We start from the raw sequence: 23,269 nt of genomic DNA, 5'->3' as shown, positions 1-23,269 counted from the left end.
TAAATTTTTAAATGTTGGTATTTAATGGAGTTTCTTTTATTTGTTTGAATCACTTAACTAACATATTTCTTTAATAAATAAAAATGGAGCTGATATTCAGTTGACTTAAATCTAATTAAAGTATAATGATAAATGCCAGTTTCTGCCATTTAAAGTAATCGAATTGAGAGAGAACTATTTATGAAATTATGCAAATTTTCAATAATATAAAAAGATCGAGGTCATTTTCATTTTACCCAATTCTAAAAGGACATTCAGTAGTCGACTTGCTTTTGCTTCTATCTCGGCATTTGTTTATTGCCTGCATTTTTCGCCTGCCTGCCGTTTATATTTGTCTTTTGGCCATTGGCAACAACTGCGAGTCGCATTTTTGGCCATGTCTCTGGCCAAGTGCCTGCAAACTTTTGACCATAAACTTTGCAATGTGCGACCAGTTGTTATTGTTGTTGCTGTTGTTTTTGTTATGACTGCGGCTAATGTTGTTTATGACCAGCATCAAGAGATAAAAAATAATAGATATTTACGCGGTTTTTTAATGCATTTTGGCTGAGCTTTGCCGTTGAGGTTGTATAATTAATTTGTTAATTGCCACAAGTTGCACGCACTTCCTACACGAATAAGTAGACACCCTAATCATGTCTGATTACATGATTTATAGGAAGAATTTTGAGTGCTGGCTGGCAATTGGATAACAACAATTGGCACAAGCGCGCGCCATGTGAAAGTTCAACCATTATGCAACTGGCAACTTGCAACTGGCAACTGGCAACATCCACGTAAATTACAACGAGCCACAGCCAACACGTTGCAAGCAGCGCAGCGCAGTTGACGTCGTCGTTGCAGTCACGCACGTGCTGCCGCAGATGAAGTAGCTGACAGATTATTTTTATTAGTGCCTGTGGCTCTGAAACTGCTCCGAGGTTGGGGATTTCTGGCTGGAGTTATCGGTGTCGGCGCATCTGCGGCGCGACTGCAACGATTAGTGCAAGATTTGGCGCCGAAATAAAGTCGATTATGATATCCAAAGCGGGGGGTAGTTGTTGGAGTGGGGTAGCCAATACTTTCACATGACTCTTATGGAGTGGGTTTGAGGAGCGGTTTGTGGCAGTCGCTGCAATTGAAATTGACTTATTAGCTGAAGATTTATAGCCAGGTCAGTGGTGTGGATACCTAAGGGGGCTATAATCTAGCTGAGTTATTGGTTAATCTTCTATAAGAGATATAGTACTACATACCTATCAAAAGCGGGTAAAAGCTGGCAGAGCTATCGCTAAATCGATTACAATATTATACTACGATTTTATTACTACTAAATAAAATTGCAGCAATTTTAAATACATTGGATTTCACCTCAATTGAATTGTAATCGTTGATTTTCCCAAATTGTATAATATATATATACACATTATTAGATTTTGATGGATAAATATTTCGATAAGCTGTGAATTCTAGTGACGAAAACAAAGTTGCAGTTTTTCTTTCAAAATAGACAGAAATCTATGTTTTTTCAAGACATAAAACTATATTCTATTTCTTGAGATTTCTTAACTGCTCACAGTCTTTCTATTGCAAACCCTCCCACAATTTGAGCTCTGAACGCCAGAGGGCGATTGTGTGCTCAGGCTCAAAAGTGGCCACATAATTGCAGTAATCGTGGCAGATTTACAATCTCGCAATAAATTCAAGACACAGCACACACAATGATGGCAAGAAGTAAGCTGCTGCTGATAGCTCCAGTGCCCCCATGTGTCCTCTCCAACCCACGCCCCCTTTGAGCGTAGGCAGGGTGGCAGTTGCAGCTGCAATAGGCGGAAATCTCACACAGAAAGTTGCATGCGGATGCAGTCGTCGTCGTCTTCTCTCCTGGTGCGGAAGTTTAACCAACTAACAAAGTGACTGAGACTGAGCCATGGTAACTGAGATGACAACGAAGACGCAGTTCCCCTCCCTCAACCCCCTCCTGTTTCTTCTCTAAGAGACTAATGCATGACAGCAAAGCAAAAAACAAAAATTCACATCCATGAGGAACTGGGGTCGACATTTTGTGACCAAAAATGTGTTAATGTTGACGCTGGCGCTTAAAGTGCGTACAATTTAATATGTTGCACATGTCGCTTAACGAATGAACGTGCTCCACTTTTGACAATGAGACCAGACCCGACCAGACTAGTCGCCACATTTTCGATTAATTGCTAATTGCCGCTAAATGGTATCGTTTCATTTTTGTTTTTTGTATTATTTTTCTATCTTGGACAGTTGGTCATTTGGCTAGGAGGAAATGGCTGGCGGTTTTATTGAAGCGCTCAATATCGATGCGATCAGTTTTGTAAATTTTAATTGAGCCGTTGAATGCTTCCTTCATTGCCAGCTTGGAGAGGCTGCTGCTGTTGTTGTTGCTGTTGCTGTTGCTGCTACTGCTACTGCCTTAATTGTCTGCCACTTCCCGTTTTCGTGGTCAGGCCGAGTAGCCCCGAAATCTAATTACGCCATACGGCCACACAAATAGTAGTGTGCCCAACGCAACACCCGAAAATCCAACGAGCGCAGCAAAATGACAATACAATAAACGTTGGTAGGCTATAAGGGGGATGAAGGCGGGGTTTGTGTGTGTTTTTAGTGGGTAGTGGGAAGTGTCACACATGTGCGACAGTTTCTGATTTATGAACACAATTTCCAGTTTGACAATGAGCCGAGTAGATGGCCACCAGACCTGAATACTGCTTTGGATTCCGATTCGGCACAGGAAGCTCCCAGATATATAGGGAGGCAGTTCAGAGTTTCGGTGCTATCCGGGCGACAATGCGGGCGCAGTTTAGTTTATGGCAACACACACTTTGGCCATTGGTTAGGTGAGTTATGTTAATTGAGATTCTCGTGCGGATATAATAAGAAATAACAGCTGCTGTCGGTCCGTCTGCCTGAGTGTGCCTTTGACCAATTCCTAAAGGAGCTGCAATTGCCAATGGGCTGGTTATATTTCAGGACCAATCTGCCAAGTTGCCTGCCACTGAAATCATACAAGAATCCGTTTGGCAACCAGCCAGAAAAACTCTTGCGATAACCCACCAAAAGAGTTGTCTAATTTCGCTGAATTTTAGTTTAAATTGGTGAAGCTATTCAAAATTTCCATTGGCTATAGTTAAAAGTTACAATTTTGTTAATGAATTTCGACTTGAAATAGCGTTTTCAACTTTGAATGTAATATAATTCTAGGGATCAAAACATGATTAAAAAGCCTTGGTTTTTGAAAATCGGTTGAGTTTTGATAAAGTTGTAGCTGAGGAAAGTTTTGTCTTGTCCTTATGGGCAATTTTTGAGGATATAATTTAGCATGCATTCAATTAAGTATCAAAGTCGAGCTCAAAAGCACGATTAAAAAGCACTTGTTTCATATTTGCACAAAGTTATTGAAGTCTTTCTGTATCTTTTGTGGAAGCAAAATGTTTTCTGCATTAATTCGTAAAATTCGTATTCTGCTTTAGAAAAGCATTTTTTCATAGTCCAAGCAAAATGCAAGAAGCATTTCAATAAATGCATTTTATTCAGTCTTTTAAATAATCGTTCTCTTAATGGCAACATGAAGATGCCTAAAAGGGTTCTCAATCAAAACTCAGACGAAGGCTTTCAATCTGAATGCTGTCTGATAAATGTGACGACGAAGCAGTAGGAAAGGGTTGTAGTGTAGAAGGGAAGGAGGAGTAGGAGGTGGAGGGGGAGGTGGTGGAGACAAGACAAGAAGACCAATACGAAGTCAACTGAAAACTCATTTAAGGCTCCATTTCACAATGCGAAACATCGGCAACTGAGAAGGCAAAGAAGTTGGAGAGGGAGCAATGACAATGCCAATGTATATGGATGTGTGTCTGATAGCCAAGTCAAAATGATAGGGGCCCAAGGAGGAGGAGTAGGTGTGAGAGACAGCAAGAAACCCTACAACATTGAACGTTGCCTCTTCGAGACAATTTGCCACTTTAATTGCCGCAATTTTTTGCCCATTTTTAAGTCAAATTCACTTGATGGGGTCTTGCAACATTTTCGTTATCGTAGCTGTTGTTGTTTTTCAGATCAGTTCAGTTCTGTTCGATTCGTTTTGTTTGATTTTACATTATTGTTGCTGTGGCTTTTTCCAACGCCTGACTGCCCTCAAAGCAAACCAACCAAAAAAGGCAGAAATTGTGAATTTCCCTCTCTCTCTCTCTCTCTGTCTCTTTCGTTCAGTCTCTCCCTCTCTCTCGCTCAGTCGCTCCCTCTCTCTCTCTCGCTGCTGTATGTCTGACCCTGGGCTCATGTGTCGTTCCCATTGCTTATTGTCTCTGGCCCTGTCCGTCTCTACCATATCTCGTTGTCTTACCCGCGTCCACTCCTCCTCTCCCATTGTTCAGTTCCAGTCCTTGTAGCTGTGTGTAGCTTTCAAATGTTTTGTAATTGCAGACAATTTGATATTAAGTACGATTTCTAATTGTGCGAATGATTGCTTTTCATTGAGGCAGCCATGCTGAGTATGGAGGCGGGACTTGAGTCATGGGGGTGCCTAAAATGCCATCTAAGTGCAACTTTATGCTTATCGCAAATTGTTAAAAATTTGTCTTGAGATTTATTGTTGTTGTCTTCGACAGTTGATCAATTTTAATTGCAATTACAAACAATTTGAAATCAATTGGCAGATGATTCTCACACTTGCTAACTTTTAGCACGATTAATTGCGACTTACTTTCTTACTTAGCGAAAATAAAATAATTTTAGAAAAGGTTTCATTTAGCTATTCATCAAAGCTTGCAAGTTGTTGGCTAACTATCATTAGACTATTCATTTTCAATACCTATAAATAAAACGTTGACTTAATCTCCATTAAGTAGACCAATGACAGTTCTAAAGACAGCACAAAAAAATATAAGTAGGTATCCTCTGCGGTACACACATTTAGTCGTACTAAGCCTAATCCAAGCTGGCAGCTGAATAAATTAATTGACCAAACTTAATGATAAATATGCAGAAGCTCAACGCTGTCCAAGCAGCTCAGATGCAATAAACCAAAATCACAGTGGCCATATAATTAATTAAACTTTTATTGAGTATGGCAACCACCATTCACCCTCCCTCCACCAACGAGTCCCCTTCAACTATCTCCGACTTGGGCACATTTAATTTGCTTTAATAGTAAGTCCATGTTTTATTTGTGCTTGCCGGAGATGTCCAAAATCTTTTAATGCCACAAATGGCATTTGCAAAGGACAAACTAAAATATCACTCATACGCCAAGTGGCCGATTTGCTCTGTAGCTCACCCACCCTTATCTAACACCACTCCCCCCATTAAATTTATGCTCGTGTTGTGCTCGCTGCGCTGGCATTGCCACTAAATTTGCTGGCTGCGTTTTTGGCAATTTCCAGTTCGAGAGGACCAAATGTCCTTCGCTTCGCTCTGCTCTTAATCTAAATCTGCATGTCAACTCGAAGACCGCATAAATCACAAAATAATCCCAAAGTAAAATAGCGATGGGGCACAACCGCATGGCCAGCAGCTGTCCTCGATGGGCGTGGCCCTGTTGGGGCGCATTAACTTCAATTGTCTTTGTCTCGGGCCACGCCCACAAAACCCACTGATTACACTCAACTCCAACGATTCCTTTTCGAAAATCGCTTTGACAATTTTACCAAGTGAGTTTTGGGTGGTGTGGGAAAGCAATGTCATTTGCCTTGTTAGGCCAGCCCACTTTAGAGAATTTTTGGGGTCTACTAGTATCATACATATATATATATATATATATATATATATATATATACTGGGCTATCATCTCACTCACATTGCGCATTTTTCGGCTGAAAAGGGCTTAGCTACCTAGTCTGGGGTCTCAGCCACTTCATTTTTATCGAGACAATGCGAGCCCGGCCGCAAAATGTAATTCAACGCAATCGCATTCAATTTTATTTAAAATTGTTAAATTGCTTTCACAGCAAATGGCCCCATTCGGCTAAGCAGCCCTTTTTGAAGTCCTCTCTCTCTCCCTCGGAAAGAGTCTGATTGACTTGTCATTTAGTTTGCAATGCAAAGAGCTGCTTGTGGTATAAATCAGGTTTATAATTCATTCGATGATAGACTATATATATTTATATACCTCTGTACTTTTTATAATATAATCTTCGTAATTCGTAATATCGATGGGAAAGAAAATTCTAATGGAAAATATATATATAATCAGAAGAACGTTTTGTAATTCCAAATATACTTATATTATTAATCGAATAGAGTAATTGGAACTCGGTTTTCATTTACTTAATATACCCCAGAGTCAGTGACCCTATGTGCTGGAGCGGCTTGCAGTGATTTGCTTTATCATTTGCGGTCCTGGCAGCATGTTGCGCGTTGCTCGTTGCTTGTTTACCGTTGTGTGCTATTTAAACCCAACGGCAGTTGCAGCTAATGCTGATTTCATTTGTTGTTGTTGCTGGGAGAGACAAATATTGTAAATGAGACTGCGACAAAATCATCAGACAAAGGCGACAATGAGACAATGAGAGCCGACAGGGCGATGGGCGTTGGGCGTTGGGCGGACAAGGCTCACAAAATGGATTTCCTTCTATCTGCCATCCACACATATTGTAAAGTGCTGTTAACGAGATACACAGCAAAAAAAAAAAGGCGCATGTATATTGTGGAAAAGCTTTTGGGCTCCGAACACAAAAGGGAGCCAAACGAATGTTGGGGAATGTTCTGAGGATTCTCTCAATTGAAATAATTAAGTGTCAAAATGGCGCACTTTGTTTCGGAGGGTGCTGTTTTGGGTACTGAGATTTTTGGCGGAAATGAAAATCATTTTTCGTGAAAATTACTTGGCAAATGTAAGCTTTTATGTGTTGTGTTGTGTTGTGTGTTCTTTTGGGGTGGTAGCTGCAACGTCAGGTGGCGTGTGGCAAGTCACACACAAAGTGTAAACAGTTTAAAGTAATTTGGCCGTATGCAGGTTAAGCTTTGGGGCTCAGAGTGGATCCCATGAAGGCTTTCCCATTGTGAATGGAAACTCGTCCTGTGCCGCAGTTAGCATTAACTACTTATTACTGCGGAACTGCTTTGTGCCCTTGTTGGAAATGATTCGAATGTACATTTTGTGGATTGGGTCACAGATTTCGTGTATCACTTAAGATGTGAGATAGGAGGATGGCAGCATGTTGATGGATTAGTATAAATAATTGATGGAATTTACAATTGTTTGTTTACGTAATCAGCAATAAATAACATCAGTTATCTCTGAGATCAGTGAGAAGCTCCTTAGGTGCTTGATTGAAACATATATCCATTCTAAATAATTAAATTGCAAACATAATGCTTTTTAAATTAAATTTACAATAATCTCGAAGTCATTTGGCAAAAGATATATAACTAAAGAGTTTTATTGTTCTGTTTGCTTCCCAGCATGCGTCGAGGCAACTGTGGAGTTTTATTAGTTTCTGTTCATGTATTATAATTTGTCCGATTTATTTCTTAGCTCTTTTAATAATACAGTAAATACAGTTTCCCGATCCTATTTTAGTTTTAACTTTATCATTTAATATCGCCAAGTCTTAGAGAACATTTCAAGACTTAGTTTATGACTTTAGTTTTTATTTATTTTTAATGATTTCTTGTTGACCCTTGTCGCCCTCAGTGGTTCACGCAATCCACTCAACAGCACGATATGCATGACATGCTCGCAGTTTGTTGTTGTTGTTGTTGCCACACAGATTTTCCAATCTAAATAATTTACCACACTCGCACAAGCAAATAAACAACAAGCAAACAGTCAGCCAACAACCAACAATACACACACAAACTAAACACTTCGTTGTTACCCGCACTTTTACTTTACTTTTTAGCGACCCATGTGACCAAAGTTTGAACCAGCTCCCCCCTCTGCCCAAATGACCCTCTGCTACTTGTAAGTCGAACATGGAAACTTTACCAATATACTGGGGGCTGCAATCTGCTCCCTTCGCTGCCCTGCCCCTGGCACAGGTTTCGGCTGCCATCTGAATCCGCAATCCATTGTCGACCTGCTGACCGCGCTGCACGAAAACCGCACGCATGCTAAAAGTGTGGCCAGAGATGCTGCAGCTGCTTGACTGCCTGCCTAGCCGTAGGATGGAGCTGCCAACTTGATACTGAGCTTAAAGTACCGCAAGAGTTGCTGTTGTTGGTGTTGTTTTTGACGGAAAATTGCTGGCAAACGGGTTGGCAAAAGATGGCCAGCTCAATGCACACAAAGAATGTTGTTCTTACTCCTGCTCCTGTTGCTGCTCCTGCTGCTGCTCCTGCTGCTGCTCCTGCTCCTGCTCTTGCTCGATTGCTGGCAGGAGCTGCTGCCTGCACCTGGACTTGGACTTGGTAGCTCGGCCACCCGCTGTGTGGCAGTCATCGACAGTGCAACGCAGGCCGCAACACAGTTATGCAATCACAAAACTTTCCAACCAGCTCACTGTCTCTCTCTCTCTCTCTCTCTATATATATATATATATATATATGTATATATATCTGGGTATTTGACTCTCTCTGCCGACCATTGATTGAAATTCTTAGCCAGGCAGCTTTGCTTGTAATTTTCAGCATCATCTCTCGACTTTTCATTATAGTAGTAGTTGTTATTATTATTATCAAAATCATCTATGCGTGCCTCTGCTCTGCTGCTGCTGCTGCTGTTGCACAGCTTGTGTCTGCCTGCCTGCCTGCATCTATCTCGTTCTTCAACGTGCGTCTTTCGTTCGGCTTCATTGTCAGTTGCCGGTTTGCTTTTCTATGTGAAGGATTCATCCATAACGGTTTTCTGCTCCTGCTCCTGTAATATCCTTATTTTGTTGTTGTTGCTGGAATATACAATCAAATTGGTTGCTGCTGCTGCTGCTGAAATTTCTTATTGGCTTGCCAATAATCTCTATTTTCTTTTTTCTCTCATTTTTCTTTTTTTTTTTGTACCATGTTTATTAGTGCATTGCATTTGAGCTCTTTGATTGGTTTTCTGCAGTAGTGCTGGTTAGATTGTAAATTGTGGGTTGCAATTCCAGCCTAAATTAAAGACTTAGCCCGATATTATAAGTCATTCTCAACAATAATTGGCCGAATTTCATTGCTACTCTGCTAGCTCAATTAATTAACATAGCATGCTTTTAGGCTTGATCTTGAAAATGACGCCTGTTAACTGACAGCTGTTAAGTCAAGCTGTTATCTCTTATATCAATTGGTAGCTCAGCTCTGTTAACTAAACACGGATTTTGTCTTTGTCGCACACACACACACACACACATATGCATGGTTAAGTTTCTCGAGTTTTTTAAAATGTTGACCATTGTGTTGCTGCACTCTTCACACCCTTAAGTTTTGTTAGCACTTTACATTGTTAGCACGTGGCAAACTTCTTGCGTCATATTTTTCGTTGCTGCAGCGCTGATTGAATGGAATCTGTGGCGTACCTACACAAACACACACACTCACAAGTGATTGTGTGCTTGTGTTTACTTGTGTGTGAGTGTTTGTGTTCGTTTTCATGTTTGTTTGTTCGTTTGTTGTCGTTGCTTGTTAAACGTCAGACATTTTTGTGAGCTGCAACTGGCAAATTAAACTTTTGACATGTGTGTGTGTGCATCTGTGTGTGTGTGTGCGTGTTTGCCAAGTGTTTGCGGTTATTGCTGACTGGCGCCTCTGCACCTGTAATCTCGCTTGGCCATAGATAGGAGCAATTTGACTGCTGCACAATCGCCACAAAATTGTCGTCCATTAGCACTAAGCAGTCAGTCCGAACAGCAGCAGTCAGTCAAATAGTTAGCCATGACACGAACCCGTGTCAGGCGACAACTTCGCAAAAAAAACTTTTCATTGCCTGCACTTGCCACAAATTGTTCGGCATGTTCACATTTTTAAGACTTTCGTAACGCATTTCGAATAAGTAAGCTTTAAATGTATTTGATTATAAATATTCTTAGCAGCTTTCGAATAGTTACAAATTATGAAACAACAAAATTAATGTCAACAATGTCTGAATTTGTTGAAATGGGATTAATTTTAGAATTGATGAACGCTTCTTATTTTATTTTTTCCAACTCTCCCTGTTCATCAATAGAGACTCAAACTTTTTTTTTGATTTATTCGATTTCAGTTCATTAAGCGAGAGCATGTAAGATTCCTTTTAGAAAGTGCTTGACACATAGTCGTTTTGGGTTGTAGATCCTCTCCACCAAAGCACTCCTCCATCCATGCCTGTGTGTGTGTGTGTGTAAGTGTGCTTTTGACATTTTTGCGTACATTTTTGTGTGACAAGTTTTTTGTGGTTTACTGAGGGGGCCACTTTACGGCATGTCATCCGCTCGTTGGCAAACGGCCGGCCTATTTCACACTTTTATAGAAAATTTTTGCCAATTGTCTGGCGACGCAGCGACTCGTGCGACGTACTCGTGGTTAGCACTCTTTATACTCCTTTTTTTTTTCTTCTCGTTTCTCTGTGTGCGGAAGTTTGCGCAATTTTCAAAGCGGAAATGCAATTTTCGGTTCAGCTGCATTTGTCTCGCAGTATGCCGAACCCGCACCACACCGCACTGCACCACCCGCCTAGCCCCAAGAACTGGGCGGCTTGCCAACACATCCAAATCGTATATCAAACGCAGAGTTGGCAGCCCCTGACAATGACATGCAGCTGCAGCAGCAGCCAACCCCCAAAGGCTGGGGCAAGGCGACTGAGGATAGAAGAGGAGCTGGAGAATACCGCCAAAAAAAAGGAGAAAAAATAAACCAGCTTTAAATTGTCGCCGTCGCCAATAGTAGCTATTTACTACTGTTGTTTGTTGTTGTTGTTGTTGCAGTTGTATTTGTGTGTGTTACGCCTTTTGTGGCATGGCCTGGAAATATATTTCACACGCTTTTTTCGAAGCGCGTTTTTCTCGACAACTTGTGCCATTTTTTTGTTATTGCTTGCTTTTGCCAGCCGAATGAATTGTTGAAATACTTTTATTTATTTGCATATAAATTATTCAATTGTTCCTCGGCTTATCTTTCTTGCTGGCTGCTGGCTGCTTTTCATGACACCGTTGACCCCGACCCCTGTGGAGTTTATCAAAATGCCGAATGCATTGCGAACTGCAATTGATTTCTGATATCTCACACACATACACACACTCAAACATAAATACATGCACATGCCTCCAACGTGGGCGTGGCGTGGTATGATAAATTTTTTGATTTATGCTTGCATATTTGGCACAAGTTAAATAAAATCACATTTACATGTAGTCAGCGGGAGGGGTGGTGGAAAGGTCATGCCACATGGTGGTGAGAGAAGTGCCTGTCAATTTATGTGTGTCAGAAATGGCTTCGAGGGGCAAAGCAGCAGCAGCAGAACTCAAATGGCTCATTTGTGGCACGCACGTTTCGAATTAGTGCCGAAGTTGGCAATCTTCTACACTTGTCTGCATTTCAAATTGCATATTCTAAATTATTTCAAGCTCTTTTTTTTTGACACCAGCTTTAATTATATCTGATGAAACTCTCTGTTTTGGATTGGAATGCGAAAAACAAATTCTTCTTAATTGATAATTAGTTAAAAATATAATCATTTAATTTGTATATTTGTAAACCTATTAAAATTGAGTAAATGTAACTGTCAGTAGAAAACTTCTCCGACCCCCTAAGGTATTTATATTCCTCATCTGCATCGACAGCCAAGTCAAACTTTTTAAGGGGAAATATCACAATAAAACTGGAATAATATATTCCACAACTGGGTTCAGGTTATCGCATAGTAAATTAATTGTCATAATTAAAGATGAATTTGCTAAAGATTTTGTTTTAGCTATGCTCGCACAGCTCTGTTGCTGCTTCAGATAGATGTATGCAGTTATTAATAAGGTTTTCATCAATATTCATGGTTAGCATAAATATTTGCTCTCGTAGACAAGAGTTGCACTTTTAACCAACTAATCCGCTCACTTTATGTCTTTCAATAAACAACATGAATCAGGAACAGGCACTTGGAGGTCCATTGTCATAACTTTTCAAAATGTCGCCTTTTGCCTTTGCCTTTTTAGGTTTTTACCCATTCGCCATTCTCCATTTGCCATTTGGCACTTGGCGCGTTGCTGTAGTGCTTCCGTTTCCGCCAACACGTGCGCTAAACGGTTTGTCTGCTTGTACCCACTCGCCTGCTGCCGCCTACCTCCTCCCCAACGAGCATGGTGCTCCCCGCTCGTCCTTGACTATTGACAGTTTGTTGCCGTCAGATGTCAACTGCAGTAGTCGTCATGGGTCGACGTGCCTTTCGATGGCGTTGTGCAAATATTTGGCGAGGCTGTTTTTATTTTTGCCGCCCCCGCCTAAAAGCATGCTTCAATAACATTCAAAGCCGCCACCCACCCACCACCCACCGTGAGTACGTGAGGGCCCTGCGCTTGTCACCCAAAAATATTTCTAATATCTTGAGCTACATGTGTTGTAAATTTATTAGCTGTCATATAAATCTTTGCACACTGCCGCCCTCTGTCGGCCGTTTGCACTCCCTGCAGACGTGTCACCATTTTAAAATTGGAGGCGTTGGGGCGTTGAGCTTGGCTCCATTTTTTTTAGGGGGAGAGCGGGAAGGGGTAGGGGACTTGCTGCGTCTGTTTGGCTGGCAGTTAAAGATAAGAAGACATTGGGGCAGCAAGCGCAACCCTTCCGTTTTTACATATGAAGAATTTTTCATTTACATAAATGCTACTTAAGAAAATTAATAATTTTTTTTCCCCTCTTTGCTGCTGAATCCGCTTTTGGGCTTACTTTTAATTGGGACCGACAACAGATACAACATATGAGGCACAGTCCCACAGCGCTGCTGTCATTGTCATTTGTTTAATTAATATTGCGTCTAATTGAAGGCGTCAGATTTGCTGCGTGGCAAGCATTTGTACTACTTAAGTGAGGTTGGCTTGTTTCCCATTTATATTATGCAAATATTTAAGCAAAATGAAAAATTATTATTACATCGTATTTAAGCAGTCAACAGCAGTCTTTAGCAGTTTGTAGTATTTCTCTCTCATGCTTGACTGCTGAAAATGTTGAATTTGATTTGAAATAAGTTTATTAAATGCGTATTTAAAATATTTTTTACATAAATAGACATTAATTACTATAGCTGTATATTTTGGCACGCTTTTCATTTCCACATCTTTCAATATTTGCAATCTGCACTCCGGCACTATTGCACTTCCGCATCCGACTTTAGCGGCATGCCCTTATCGTCGATCTCCAACGAAGGCACCAAAGGTGGCTTGAATCCATACTCCATGTGCAGATTGCGTCCAAAGTCGGGACTACGTTTCAGGCTGTGACCATTGCGCCAGCGCTGGAATTCATCGAATTCGCTGCCATTGCTCTCCTTACTCGCGCTGGTCGTCGGCACAGGACCAATGTACGACTTGACCATATGAACAGGCGCCGAGGCAGCTGCAACGGCCAAATCCGAGGGTAGTGTATTGTAAATGTAGCGGGCGCCCTGAAGCCAAGGTGAACCTTGGGGTGGAGGCGGTGGTCGCAGATCAAAACGCATATCAGCCAGACTGAAGGTGGCCACCGGGGGTGCCTCACCCCTTACAGGTCGAATCGGGGGCTTGACAAGGACTGATGTCTTTCCTGGTGACTTTGCCACCGATTTGGGTGCTGTGAATTGGGGCAGGAGTTTCTTTAGCATGCGTGTGTAGTAATTCTGCAGCACCTTGGGCGGAATATGACCGATCGAGGCATGTGACCAGGGTTGCAACGAGTTTGGATGGGAGCCAAAGTTAAAGCCAGGCGAGTGATTAGGTGGCATCGGAATGTGTATGGCAACGGGCACATGAATGGGCACGGCCATCGGTCGATCAATATACTTCTCCACAATCTTCTCAACCTCGACGGGCTTCTCCACAATGCGCTCGACCTCAACGGGCACCGGCTTCTCAACAATCTTCTCAATGATTGTCTCCACCGGATATGGAACAGGCTGTTCGACGTACGTCTCCACGGGATAGGGTCGATCCACGTAATGTTCGACATGAACGGGTACCGCCACTGGTTGCGGCACTGGATATGGTACATGGATGTGCTTCTCTACAATTTGCTTGTAGGGACGGTCAACGATTTTCTCAACGGGCACGGGATACGAATTGGGCACATGCTTCTCCACAACAATGGTTTGCGGTGCCTCCTGAAGGGGTAGCTCCTGATGGGGTAGCTCCTGATGGGGTAGCTCCTGATGGGGTAGCTCCTGATGGGTTAGATCAACATTATGAGCAACTTCCTGATGTATAGGTAAATGTGACACATCTTGACCATCAACATTATGTGGTGCTTCGTGATGTATCTGTGTATGTGTCCCATCCTGATGAGGTACACCCAGCTGAATTGATGAATGCGAGCTGGCAACCTCTTGTGGTGAGCTATCGTACTCTACCTGTTCCACATTTATCGGGTTCGCAGCCAGAGACACGTAGTTGGTGGCAGGTGGGGCAGGTTTCGGTATTGCTTCTGGTGCATCAGCAGACACAAACTCCTTGGGACTGTAACCTAGAGAGAATTGGTTCTGTTGTTGCTGATCGAAGGGTGGTTGGTGGTAGATGGTCTCGTGCATCTCAACCAAATGGCCGTCCTTCTCCGTAATCAGTTTGTTGTGTATATTCACTGATTTCTGCACCTCCACAAAGGTGTAACCATTGGGTTTAACCAACAGCTGCGTTTCGGGCTGAGCATTCGGTTTGGGGGCCGGTGCATGCTGATAATTATGCTGCGAAGCATCGGCGACGGCTTCCAAGACGTACTCGTGTGCATTGAAAAACTGTGGATGCGCTTGCTCCTCGGCTTGAGGAGGGGCAGGTGAAGGCGCTTCGGGATTCTGTGAGTTGACCGTAACATAGATCAAACTATTGGGCGTGGGACCAGCATAATTGGAGTGCGCCGGAGCAGCGGGCTCTGATGCCGGAGAAGCAATAGCCTGAGTATTTAGCTGAGATTGTGGAAGTTTCACTTGAGCTTTAGGTTGAGGTTGAGGTTGAGGTTGCGGTTGAGTTTGAGGCATCTCGCGTTGATAGCTTGGCTGCATTTTATAGGATACTTCCTTTGATGGTTTTACGTTTGTGCGTGGCGCCGATGTGCCAGATTCGTAGTGAAAGCTGCCCTTGACTATGGATCCGTTGGCACTGCCTGATACCATGGGCTTGAAGGTCTTAAGAAAATGTCTGGAAGGTGCCTCCTGATTGTGATGTTTCTCCGGCTGCTGGAAGCGCTGCTCCGAGTGCGTCTGATAGTGATCCAGAGCCTGTTGTGGCTGTGTCTTGGGTTTCTCCTCCTGCTGCTGCTGTTGTGCCTTGGATAGGGATTCATCGTGGACAATGTGCACATTGATCTGCTGCTGTTCGGCGGGTCCCTTTTGATTCCGATAGGAGATTGACTCAGACTTCGCTCCATGTTGAGGTGCGGGCAATAGATGCTGGTACAGCATCTCGCCCAGGTTACGTGTCTCTGCAATTTGATTGTCGTCAAACGGCTGGACCTCATCCAGCTCGGTCTCCTGCTCGCCCAGTATGACAATGGGTGCACTCTCGGCGGCGACGAGAGTTTCATTGTCCTCGCTCTCGAAATCGGGTCGCAGCAGCAGACTGGGCAGCACTGGGGATGAGACTGCGGCGCGATTGATGCGCAGTAGTTCATCCCGGGAGATGTGATTGCTGTCGTCCCTGAAGGGTTCCCTCTCCGCACTGCTGACCTTTTCCACAACGATTTCTGTGTGTCCCGGTCCCAGTTCACGTCGATACTCTTTCGACACGCTCGTCTGATAGCTGTAATATGTCTCATTCTTGGGCGCTGACGTTACAGGATCTGTACTTTGTGCACTTGCAACTACAGGAGTTGTGGCATGCACCACCGCCTTGTTCGTTGTGGTTGCTGTGGTGCTGGGCGCATCTGTGGCTGGCTCTGTGATTGCCTCCCTTCCGCTGTAGCGAAAGATGTCCGAGAAGCCGTTGGGAAACAGACTCGATAGCACGTCATTCACCGTGTCCTTCTTCAACTTGGACAGCCTCTCCCGACGCGCAGTTTCCCTGGGCATCTCCTCGTTGATATCGAATTGTATATAGCCATGTCCATTTGTGGGCGATTTTGTGGCACTGCCACTCTTTTCTTGCCCCATGGGCAGCGCGGTGGGCAGAAAAGCAGGAACGCTGTTAAGTTGCGAATAAGGGAGAATTTATTAAAATAATATTGAATGATTTTATTTCTGTAAGCAAAGTAAATGCAGGAGAATAGAGTTGATTAATATAGAGGAAAGTGTTCTGTGCTCAACTTGCCTCTTCGTTAAGCTGAGTTTGAAGTAAACCAAAATGAAATTAACTCTCAAATGTAAAACATTATTAAATGTGGTATGAGAAAAATATTCTTTGAAAACTCATTAATTATATTCGGAGCTCTAAGTATCTTGTAGGATTGGTTAACTCCTTTAATAACTTACCCCACAAAGTGTTGGGAGCTCGCTGTCTCTTTCAGTTGCTTCTGCTCCGCTTCCTTAAGCTCTTCTCTGGCATGGGGTCGATCAGTGCTGACCTCCAGTATGAGCTCGTCTCCCGACTCCTGTTTATTAAACTGTCAAAAGGCAACTCTCATTACCTGTCAAAATCATTGAGTTAACATTGACTCACAACCACAGGCTCTGTCTCCGCCTTCGCATTTTTGAAGCTGTCAGTCAAGGCGTCATCGGAGTTGTTGCTGTCAATGTTTTCGTGGCTCGTTGGCGTAGTCGCATTTTGCGGCACTGTCGGTGGTTGCAGGGGCTGTGGCAGAGTGGTGGTGCTGCTGCTGCCAGAATTCGATGAAGATGCGTGGGTTTCTTTGGCTGTGGCTAGCAGACAGATGCCAATGACAGACAAAGTCGCCGCTAGCAGTTGTAGTTTAGGCCACATGGCACTGGCGCTGTGTACGGAAATGGCCAACATAAAGAGCATTAATTTTCGATGTGAATAACCCCACAAAAAAAAAAAAAACGCAATCATAAAAGAAAAAAGCGACGCATTCCACGAATGTAAAACATTTAACGGCAAGCCGTCAAGCCAGTAAGCCTCGGACGGAAAACGAAGAAATGAACATGAAAAGAGAGGAGTTTTCAGTCGGTGCCTATTTGATTTTCAGCGATAAGTTTGACGATCATTTTTCCTAAGTGGCTTCACTAGTTTTTGAGAGACTCTTGTGATTTTTATTTTATTTTTTGGCTTTGTTGTTTTTCTTTCTCTTTCGCATGCATTTTCCCTAAAGATTCGTAAATGGTTGCTTTCATTGCGAGTTGCTTGGTTGGTTGTTGAACTTGACTGCTTTGTATGTTCGCTTTGGGCTTATGTCACTGCAATTTGCCGCAATGTAATGAATTATTAATTATTTGGCTACCCGAGAGCTTGCCCGACAGCCGACCGATCGATGAGAGCTGAGAGCTGAAAGGCCTGTGTCCTCAGTCCTCGGTCGAACGCGCGTTTAATTTGGAAAATTGAAATTGATGGCGTTTAAAATGGTTCGGTACGGGTTTTCACATAGTTATTGCCTGCTGTTGTTGTTGCTGTTGTTTCTGTGTTTTGATAGGCATTAAATATGCATGCCAAAACATATTTCACTTGCCGCATTCATGTTAGGCCCGAAGCACTTACAGTGCACTTAGCCGTTGCATCGGGTTTTTGTCCAACAACAAAAAACATCCACAACAACAACAACGACGACGGCGGCAACAAATCAACTAGATACATTTTGTGAAAACAGGTGCAGCCCAAGCGCCTAGTCAACTTTATCATAATTTATTTCTACTCTAGATTAGTTTTCCAAGTAATAATAGTCTCATTTTAATTTACACGCTCAGATTGCACGCAATTTCAAAGTTCAAACGTTCAAATTGAATCACTTTAAATTCAGTGATTACTCGAAAAATTGATTTTTTTTTACATTGCTTAAAAAGGTGTTTATTTTCGCGAATACAAATCGAAATTGGACCTTTCACTTTAACATTGTAGTGCTTAGTTTATGGGAGGTATTATTAAATATTGCCTAACAGATTTTCAATTATTTTAAATTTCGTTTAATGCTCTGCGAATTTGTTATTTACACTTAAATTAAGTGTTTCCTGTAATTAATTTTAATCTTTCCGACTGATTTATGGAAATTATTTAGAAAAGTGTTTATCGCTATTAGGTTTATATTTAAAAATTCTTTCCCCTATTTATTTTTTAAAGAGTTTTCATATTTTCGTTGCAGAGTTGGGGGTTGGGGAATTTTCGACAAAAACATTTTCATTATTATTTTCCACTATATGAAACATGACTTAAAATTGTAGTAAAAAGCTAGATACTTTTTGGATCATAATTGTCTGTCACTATTATTAATCAAATTAAAAATTAAAGGCAAGTTAAGGTTTCAGTAATATACTTCCTATAAATTGTACCTTGATCTATCTTTTACTATCAAAGCACTCTATTGATCTGGCTAGGCTTATCTTTAAAAAGTATTAGTCTTTGGTGACGACACAATCGGCTTAATTGCATATTAAATAATGTTTTGTAGATTTAATTGCTCGTGTTAATTTCTTTAGCAATTTTTAGCAGTTCAGCCCAGTTAATTTATTTATAATTGAGATCGATTTTCGCACGCTTAATATGCATTTAAAATGATTATTAATTTACCTGCATCCATTAAATATTTCGAGCGATTTGTTTGCAATTAAAACACTGAATTATTTATGCCAATTGCCGCTCAATTACAACGCACTTTTAATCACAAGAAACAACACATAAATGAAATGTTTTAAACTTTAGAATGCAAGTAATTCACTTGATTGCTTGAGTGCACAATGTGAAAAATGAATATTTACAATGTATTTCTTTTTTTTTTATTTATTTATTTGGTTCAGTTTTCGTTTGCGTTATGCTTAGACGGCTATCAGCTGGTGGGGGCGGGGAGCACTCAACTTAGGCGACCCTGTCAGCTGCGCGTTCGCGTTGCGAATGAAAGTGAAACCGTTGTGGTTCGAGCATTTCGTTTTCTTTTCGATCGCCGTCGTCGTCGTCGTCGTCGTCATCGGTCGACTCGAAGTCGAAGTCGTTATTGAAGTTGCAGTTGTTGTTGCTGCTGCGGCTGCTGCTGCTGTTGGAGTTGCTGCTGTCGATCCTTAAAGTGTAGCACCAAACTTGTCCATCCACCGATTGCGCAAGCGCAGCTATCCCTCTCTCTCTCTGTCTCCTTCTCTTTATCTTTCTGTCTTTTTCGCTCGCTTCTGCTCACTGCCGCCTTTGCAATGACATTTTTTTTTGTTTATGGCTTTCTACGGCAGCATTGACCCTGCCAAAAAGCATATGCGGGAAAACTGTGCAACAGGTTTTTAGTCGCTTTGGCCAATTGTATGGAAAACACAACAGCAACAATGACAACAACAAGCTGCAGCAGCAGCAGCAGCAACAACAACAACAACAGTTCGCCAGTGAAAGCCCTTGTAATTTGCCATTTGTTAACCCACAGTTTGCCCTAAGCTACTTCAACACTTGAACTACTCACTGTTTGCAGTATATTTTTTTTTTCTTTTTTTTGACTATTATCGCATATAGTTATTACACCTGAGCGACTATTTATGAGTATTGCACTTCAATTGCAGTTTTTGCTGCTCGCATTGTTTTGCCATGTCTTTTTCACGGTCTGTTTTTATTATTGCCATTAATTTTTAATGAGCCGCATTCGACAGATTTCGTTGCTTTTTTTGTCAGGCATTTGACGTCTTGAAGCTGATTGATTCATATGCCAAACGCTTAGGGGTACGTGGCAGCTAAACGCATCAGTTTATGCATCTCTCCGGCTGCCGATCGAAACACATTTCGATTGATTGATTAAAATGGCAAATGTTTGTGTTTATTTATGCTGGGGGCAAACCGTTTCACTTATTGCATATTTACCTATTTGCATTTTTCATATAAAAATATATTTATGGCTTAGCTAAAATTATGCTTGATATAAAATATTTCATCGACCCATAAAATCAATAGATTTTTCCTTCCGAGGAACGTATCATATTATTTCAAAGCAAATTGCCTATTTATTTATTAAAAAATTATGATAAATTTGTATTTATATTTATATATATATTTTTATGAATATATATGTGTATAATTGTTAAGTAACTTTTGAAGTAACTCTCTATTAATCTCCATCTCCATCGCATTAGGTTATAAATGCACTTATATTTTAACTTGGTTTTATTTTTATTACACTTTCACAATTGCTTTTTTAACTAAAGTGCTTTGAATCTCAGATCTTTATGGAGTCTGGCTATCTAATGCATCTCATTAATGTCAGCTGAGTGAGAATGATGCATACAACATGCCCCATATGAAATTATTAATTGCTGGCAATTTTTGGCTTTCACCAATTTACTGTGCTTTGTGTCATTTTGATGGCATTTCCTCTCGTCTTCCGCACACCCAAATGCATAGCCAACTGAAAAGTTTTAGAGTCTGTGTGTGTGGCAGATAATAATGATTAAAGTGCGCGAGACTGGGAGACGAAGATTATGCAACTAAGCCAAGCTGCACGCTAAGAGTTGAGTATTCGAATGCTTTTGTTAAAGGAAACGCGACTCATAAGTTGCACAGGCCGCGCCCCTCCACTCTCTTCTCTCCACTCCTCTCTGTCTTGATTAGTTGGCCAACTCAGACTATTCGTGGCTACTTTTTGTAGTCTCAGCATTTGATAAAACTGTAACAAAAGTCAACTTTAAGTGTTTGTTGTTATTGCAGGCTGACTGACTTCCTTCCGCATGGTCAAACTTGTCGCCTGGGAAACCGAGTAACAAAATCGGCACAAACTGCAAAGGAAATTATTGAAAAGCCTTCAACACAGCACAGCAGTTCATTTATTAATATAAACGCCCAACGAAAACTGCGGAAAATCTATTAAAAGCAATTTATTTAATTTTATTTCTGGTATTTACTTATTGTATTTCCCAAAAAGGGCATCCGAGCGTAATGGCCAATCAGTCCGTAATACGCCACGCCTCAAACTGCCCGCCTATTTGGCTGCGCTAATTAAGTGCGCAGGGCAAATAAAATGACCCAAAAGGTAATTACAATGAATGAGGTAGGGGATGAGAATGGGGAAGGGGCAGGAGTTGGGGTAGTTGGAGGCTACGGTCGAACTCAAACCAAAGCCAATTGTGCAACAATCAATCAAAGACCATTTTTAATTTTGCGTTAACAATTTTTGTACTGGTATTTTCAGCAAACGTTGAGGATTCCTCTTTTTATTTTTATTTTTATTTTTATTTTCATTTTGTATTTTTTTTTCAATCTTTATGTCAATTTTGTTCGCTTTTTTTCATTGGCCAGTTGTTGGTGATTTTGCCGCGTCGTTTAACTGTGTGAAGTAAATTGGAAAATAAAGTTAAAATTAAAATGCATTAATTGAACTGTGAAATTTCATAAAAGTGTATGAAAAATTATTTGTGCGTGCGCCAATGAGCAGATGACGATGATGATGTCGATGCCGATGCTGATAATCATGATGATAACGAAGAAGAAAAGTGCAAGGCCGAAACAGAAAATGAATTAATTGTCAGAGTTTTAAGCGCGTTTAAAATCGCAAAAGAGTCGAGTCGCTTGGATGAACTTAATGAATTTGTAGGCATAAAAAGTGCAGATAATGAATAGTGCACGGAATGCCAAAATTGTATAACCATTCTGAAGGCGTGATTGGGTACAACAGTCAATAAAATTAACTATAAATGAATTCATTACTTTTACTGCTCGTTGAAGCAAATAAAAAAGAATTTTAATATAGATTTCATTCAGACATTTTTTTTACTTTTATATAGATATATGTATAATTTAAATAAGTTTTCGTTGGCTTCAGGTCAAGCTTTGTTTTGATATATTTACTTCGAGTCCCATCGGGATTTGAGTCACAGCTTCCGTCCTTGCCAACATTTTTGCTCATTTCGATGGCAAAAGATTTGAATCATTTGAATAATATTTAATAAGAAAAGTGCTTAATATATTGTATAATGCAATCGTTGAGAATTCGCGTATGCAAATGAATATCCCTACTCTGTGCGCTTTTAGTTGTCTTCGCCTTGCCACCATATTTGCTTATCAGCACAACAATTACCATGATTATTATGACAAATGATTTATTATACAAAAATATAACCACACATATACACATACATGTTTAATAACAGCCACTTCCCCTAATGCCAAATTGTGCGATTTCACCGTAAGCCAACTAATTGCTTAACTTCATCAATATTAGCCACCGCAAAAAAAGGCGGCAAGCCAAGTTAGCAATCTCCTATCTTAGCGCAGTAACAGCCACGCCTTAATAAAAAATAGTGCCCACACAGCGCACACTCAGTCATTATTTGTGAATGCATTCATGAATCAATCGGTCGATTCAATTTTGGCCCGACCGCACACCATAAAGTGCGCAATTTTATTGATATATGGATATACATGCATAATTGTTGCTTTTTGCATTTTTGGTTTAATCATCATATTATTTGTATTTGTTGTTCCTGCCACGAGTCGCCTATCACAAACAAATGAAAGATGCGAATAGCGTTGCCAATTGGCAACTGGGTAGCCGGTTTGGTTTTTTCTGGATTTTGCCTTGCTTTGCTCATGACAACAATTAAAAAGAAATGTGCGCAGCAATGCCAATTGGCAATTGCGGATATTTGCGGCCTTTCAATATGTACCTTCTCCCCCACATCTGCAGCGGCCCCTCTCTTCCAGAGAGTGGTACAGTGCACCTTTCGCTATGCCGTGCCACTTTGGCGCGTGCGTCGACATTGGCGCTGGTTGACGTCAGTCATCTTGACCATATTTGTATCCTCAGGGCCGTTACACACAACCAAAATGTTGGTTTTCATTTTATTCATTACTTATAAAGTAATAAATTAAGTTTAATTCATTTTTTAAAAAGTTTAAGAACTTAAATTCCCAACATTAAAGTCTTTTAAATAAGTTGTTTAAATACTTCCTAGTTCTCACACTTATATACACCTCTCTATCTATCTCTCTGTGTCTGCATCTGTATCTGTATCTATGCTTGTATATCTATCTCTGTTCCTGTCTATCACTGTATGAAGACAAAATTTTTTTTTTCTTACCGTGTACGAGTTTATTCCACTCGATTAAGGAATTTCAATTGGTCATTGCCAGCACACAGTTGATAAACTAGGCATTTTGATATGGACAAAAGGGGCAGCGAGGACCGGTACGGTACGCCCCCGCTGAAC

General features: G+C 41.2%; 1 protein-coding gene across 1 annotated transcript; it reads right to left on the bottom strand.

Annotated features, from left to right (window-relative positions):
* Positions 1-13,124: 13,124 nt before the first annotated feature.
* LOC6560450 lies at positions 13,125-18,721 on the bottom strand. Its single transcript, XM_001985801.2, has 4 exons — positions 18,672-18,721; positions 16,656-16,926; positions 16,469-16,599; positions 13,125-16,181 (listed from the first exon to the last, which is right to left on the bottom strand). The coding sequence occupies exons 2-4, from the start codon at positions 16,914-16,916 to the stop codon at positions 13,187-13,189; spliced, it is 3,387 nt and encodes a 1,128-aa protein (XP_001985837.2). The 5' UTR covers positions 16,917-16,926; positions 18,672-18,721; the 3' UTR covers positions 13,125-13,186.
* Between the last annotated feature and the right edge of the window lie 4,548 nt (positions 18,722-23,269).

This window comes from Drosophila grimshawi, unplaced genomic scaffold, assembly GCF_018153295.1.
Source record: "Drosophila grimshawi isolate 15287-2541.00 unplaced genomic scaffold, ASM1815329v1 contig_1367, whole genome shotgun sequence".
NCBI lineage: Eukaryota > Metazoa > Arthropoda > Insecta > Diptera > Drosophilidae > Drosophila > Drosophila grimshawi.
Note: the sequence above shows the minus strand (reverse complement) of the source record. Positions and strands in the feature narration are given on the sequence as shown.

Coding starts and splice junctions, on each gene's coding strand:
- LOC6560450 (XM_001985801.2), bottom strand. CDS start 16,916: ATGTGGCCTAAACTACAACTGCTAGCGGCGACTTTGTCTGTCATTGGC. Junction 16,600..16,655: donor CGGAGACAGAGCCTGTGGTT/GTGAGTCAATGT, acceptor GCCTTTTGACAG/TTTAATAAACAGGAGTCGGG. Junction 16,182..16,468: donor AGCTCCCAACACTTTGTGGG/GTAAGTTATTAA, acceptor GCAACTTAACAG/CGTTCCTGCTTTTCTGCCCA.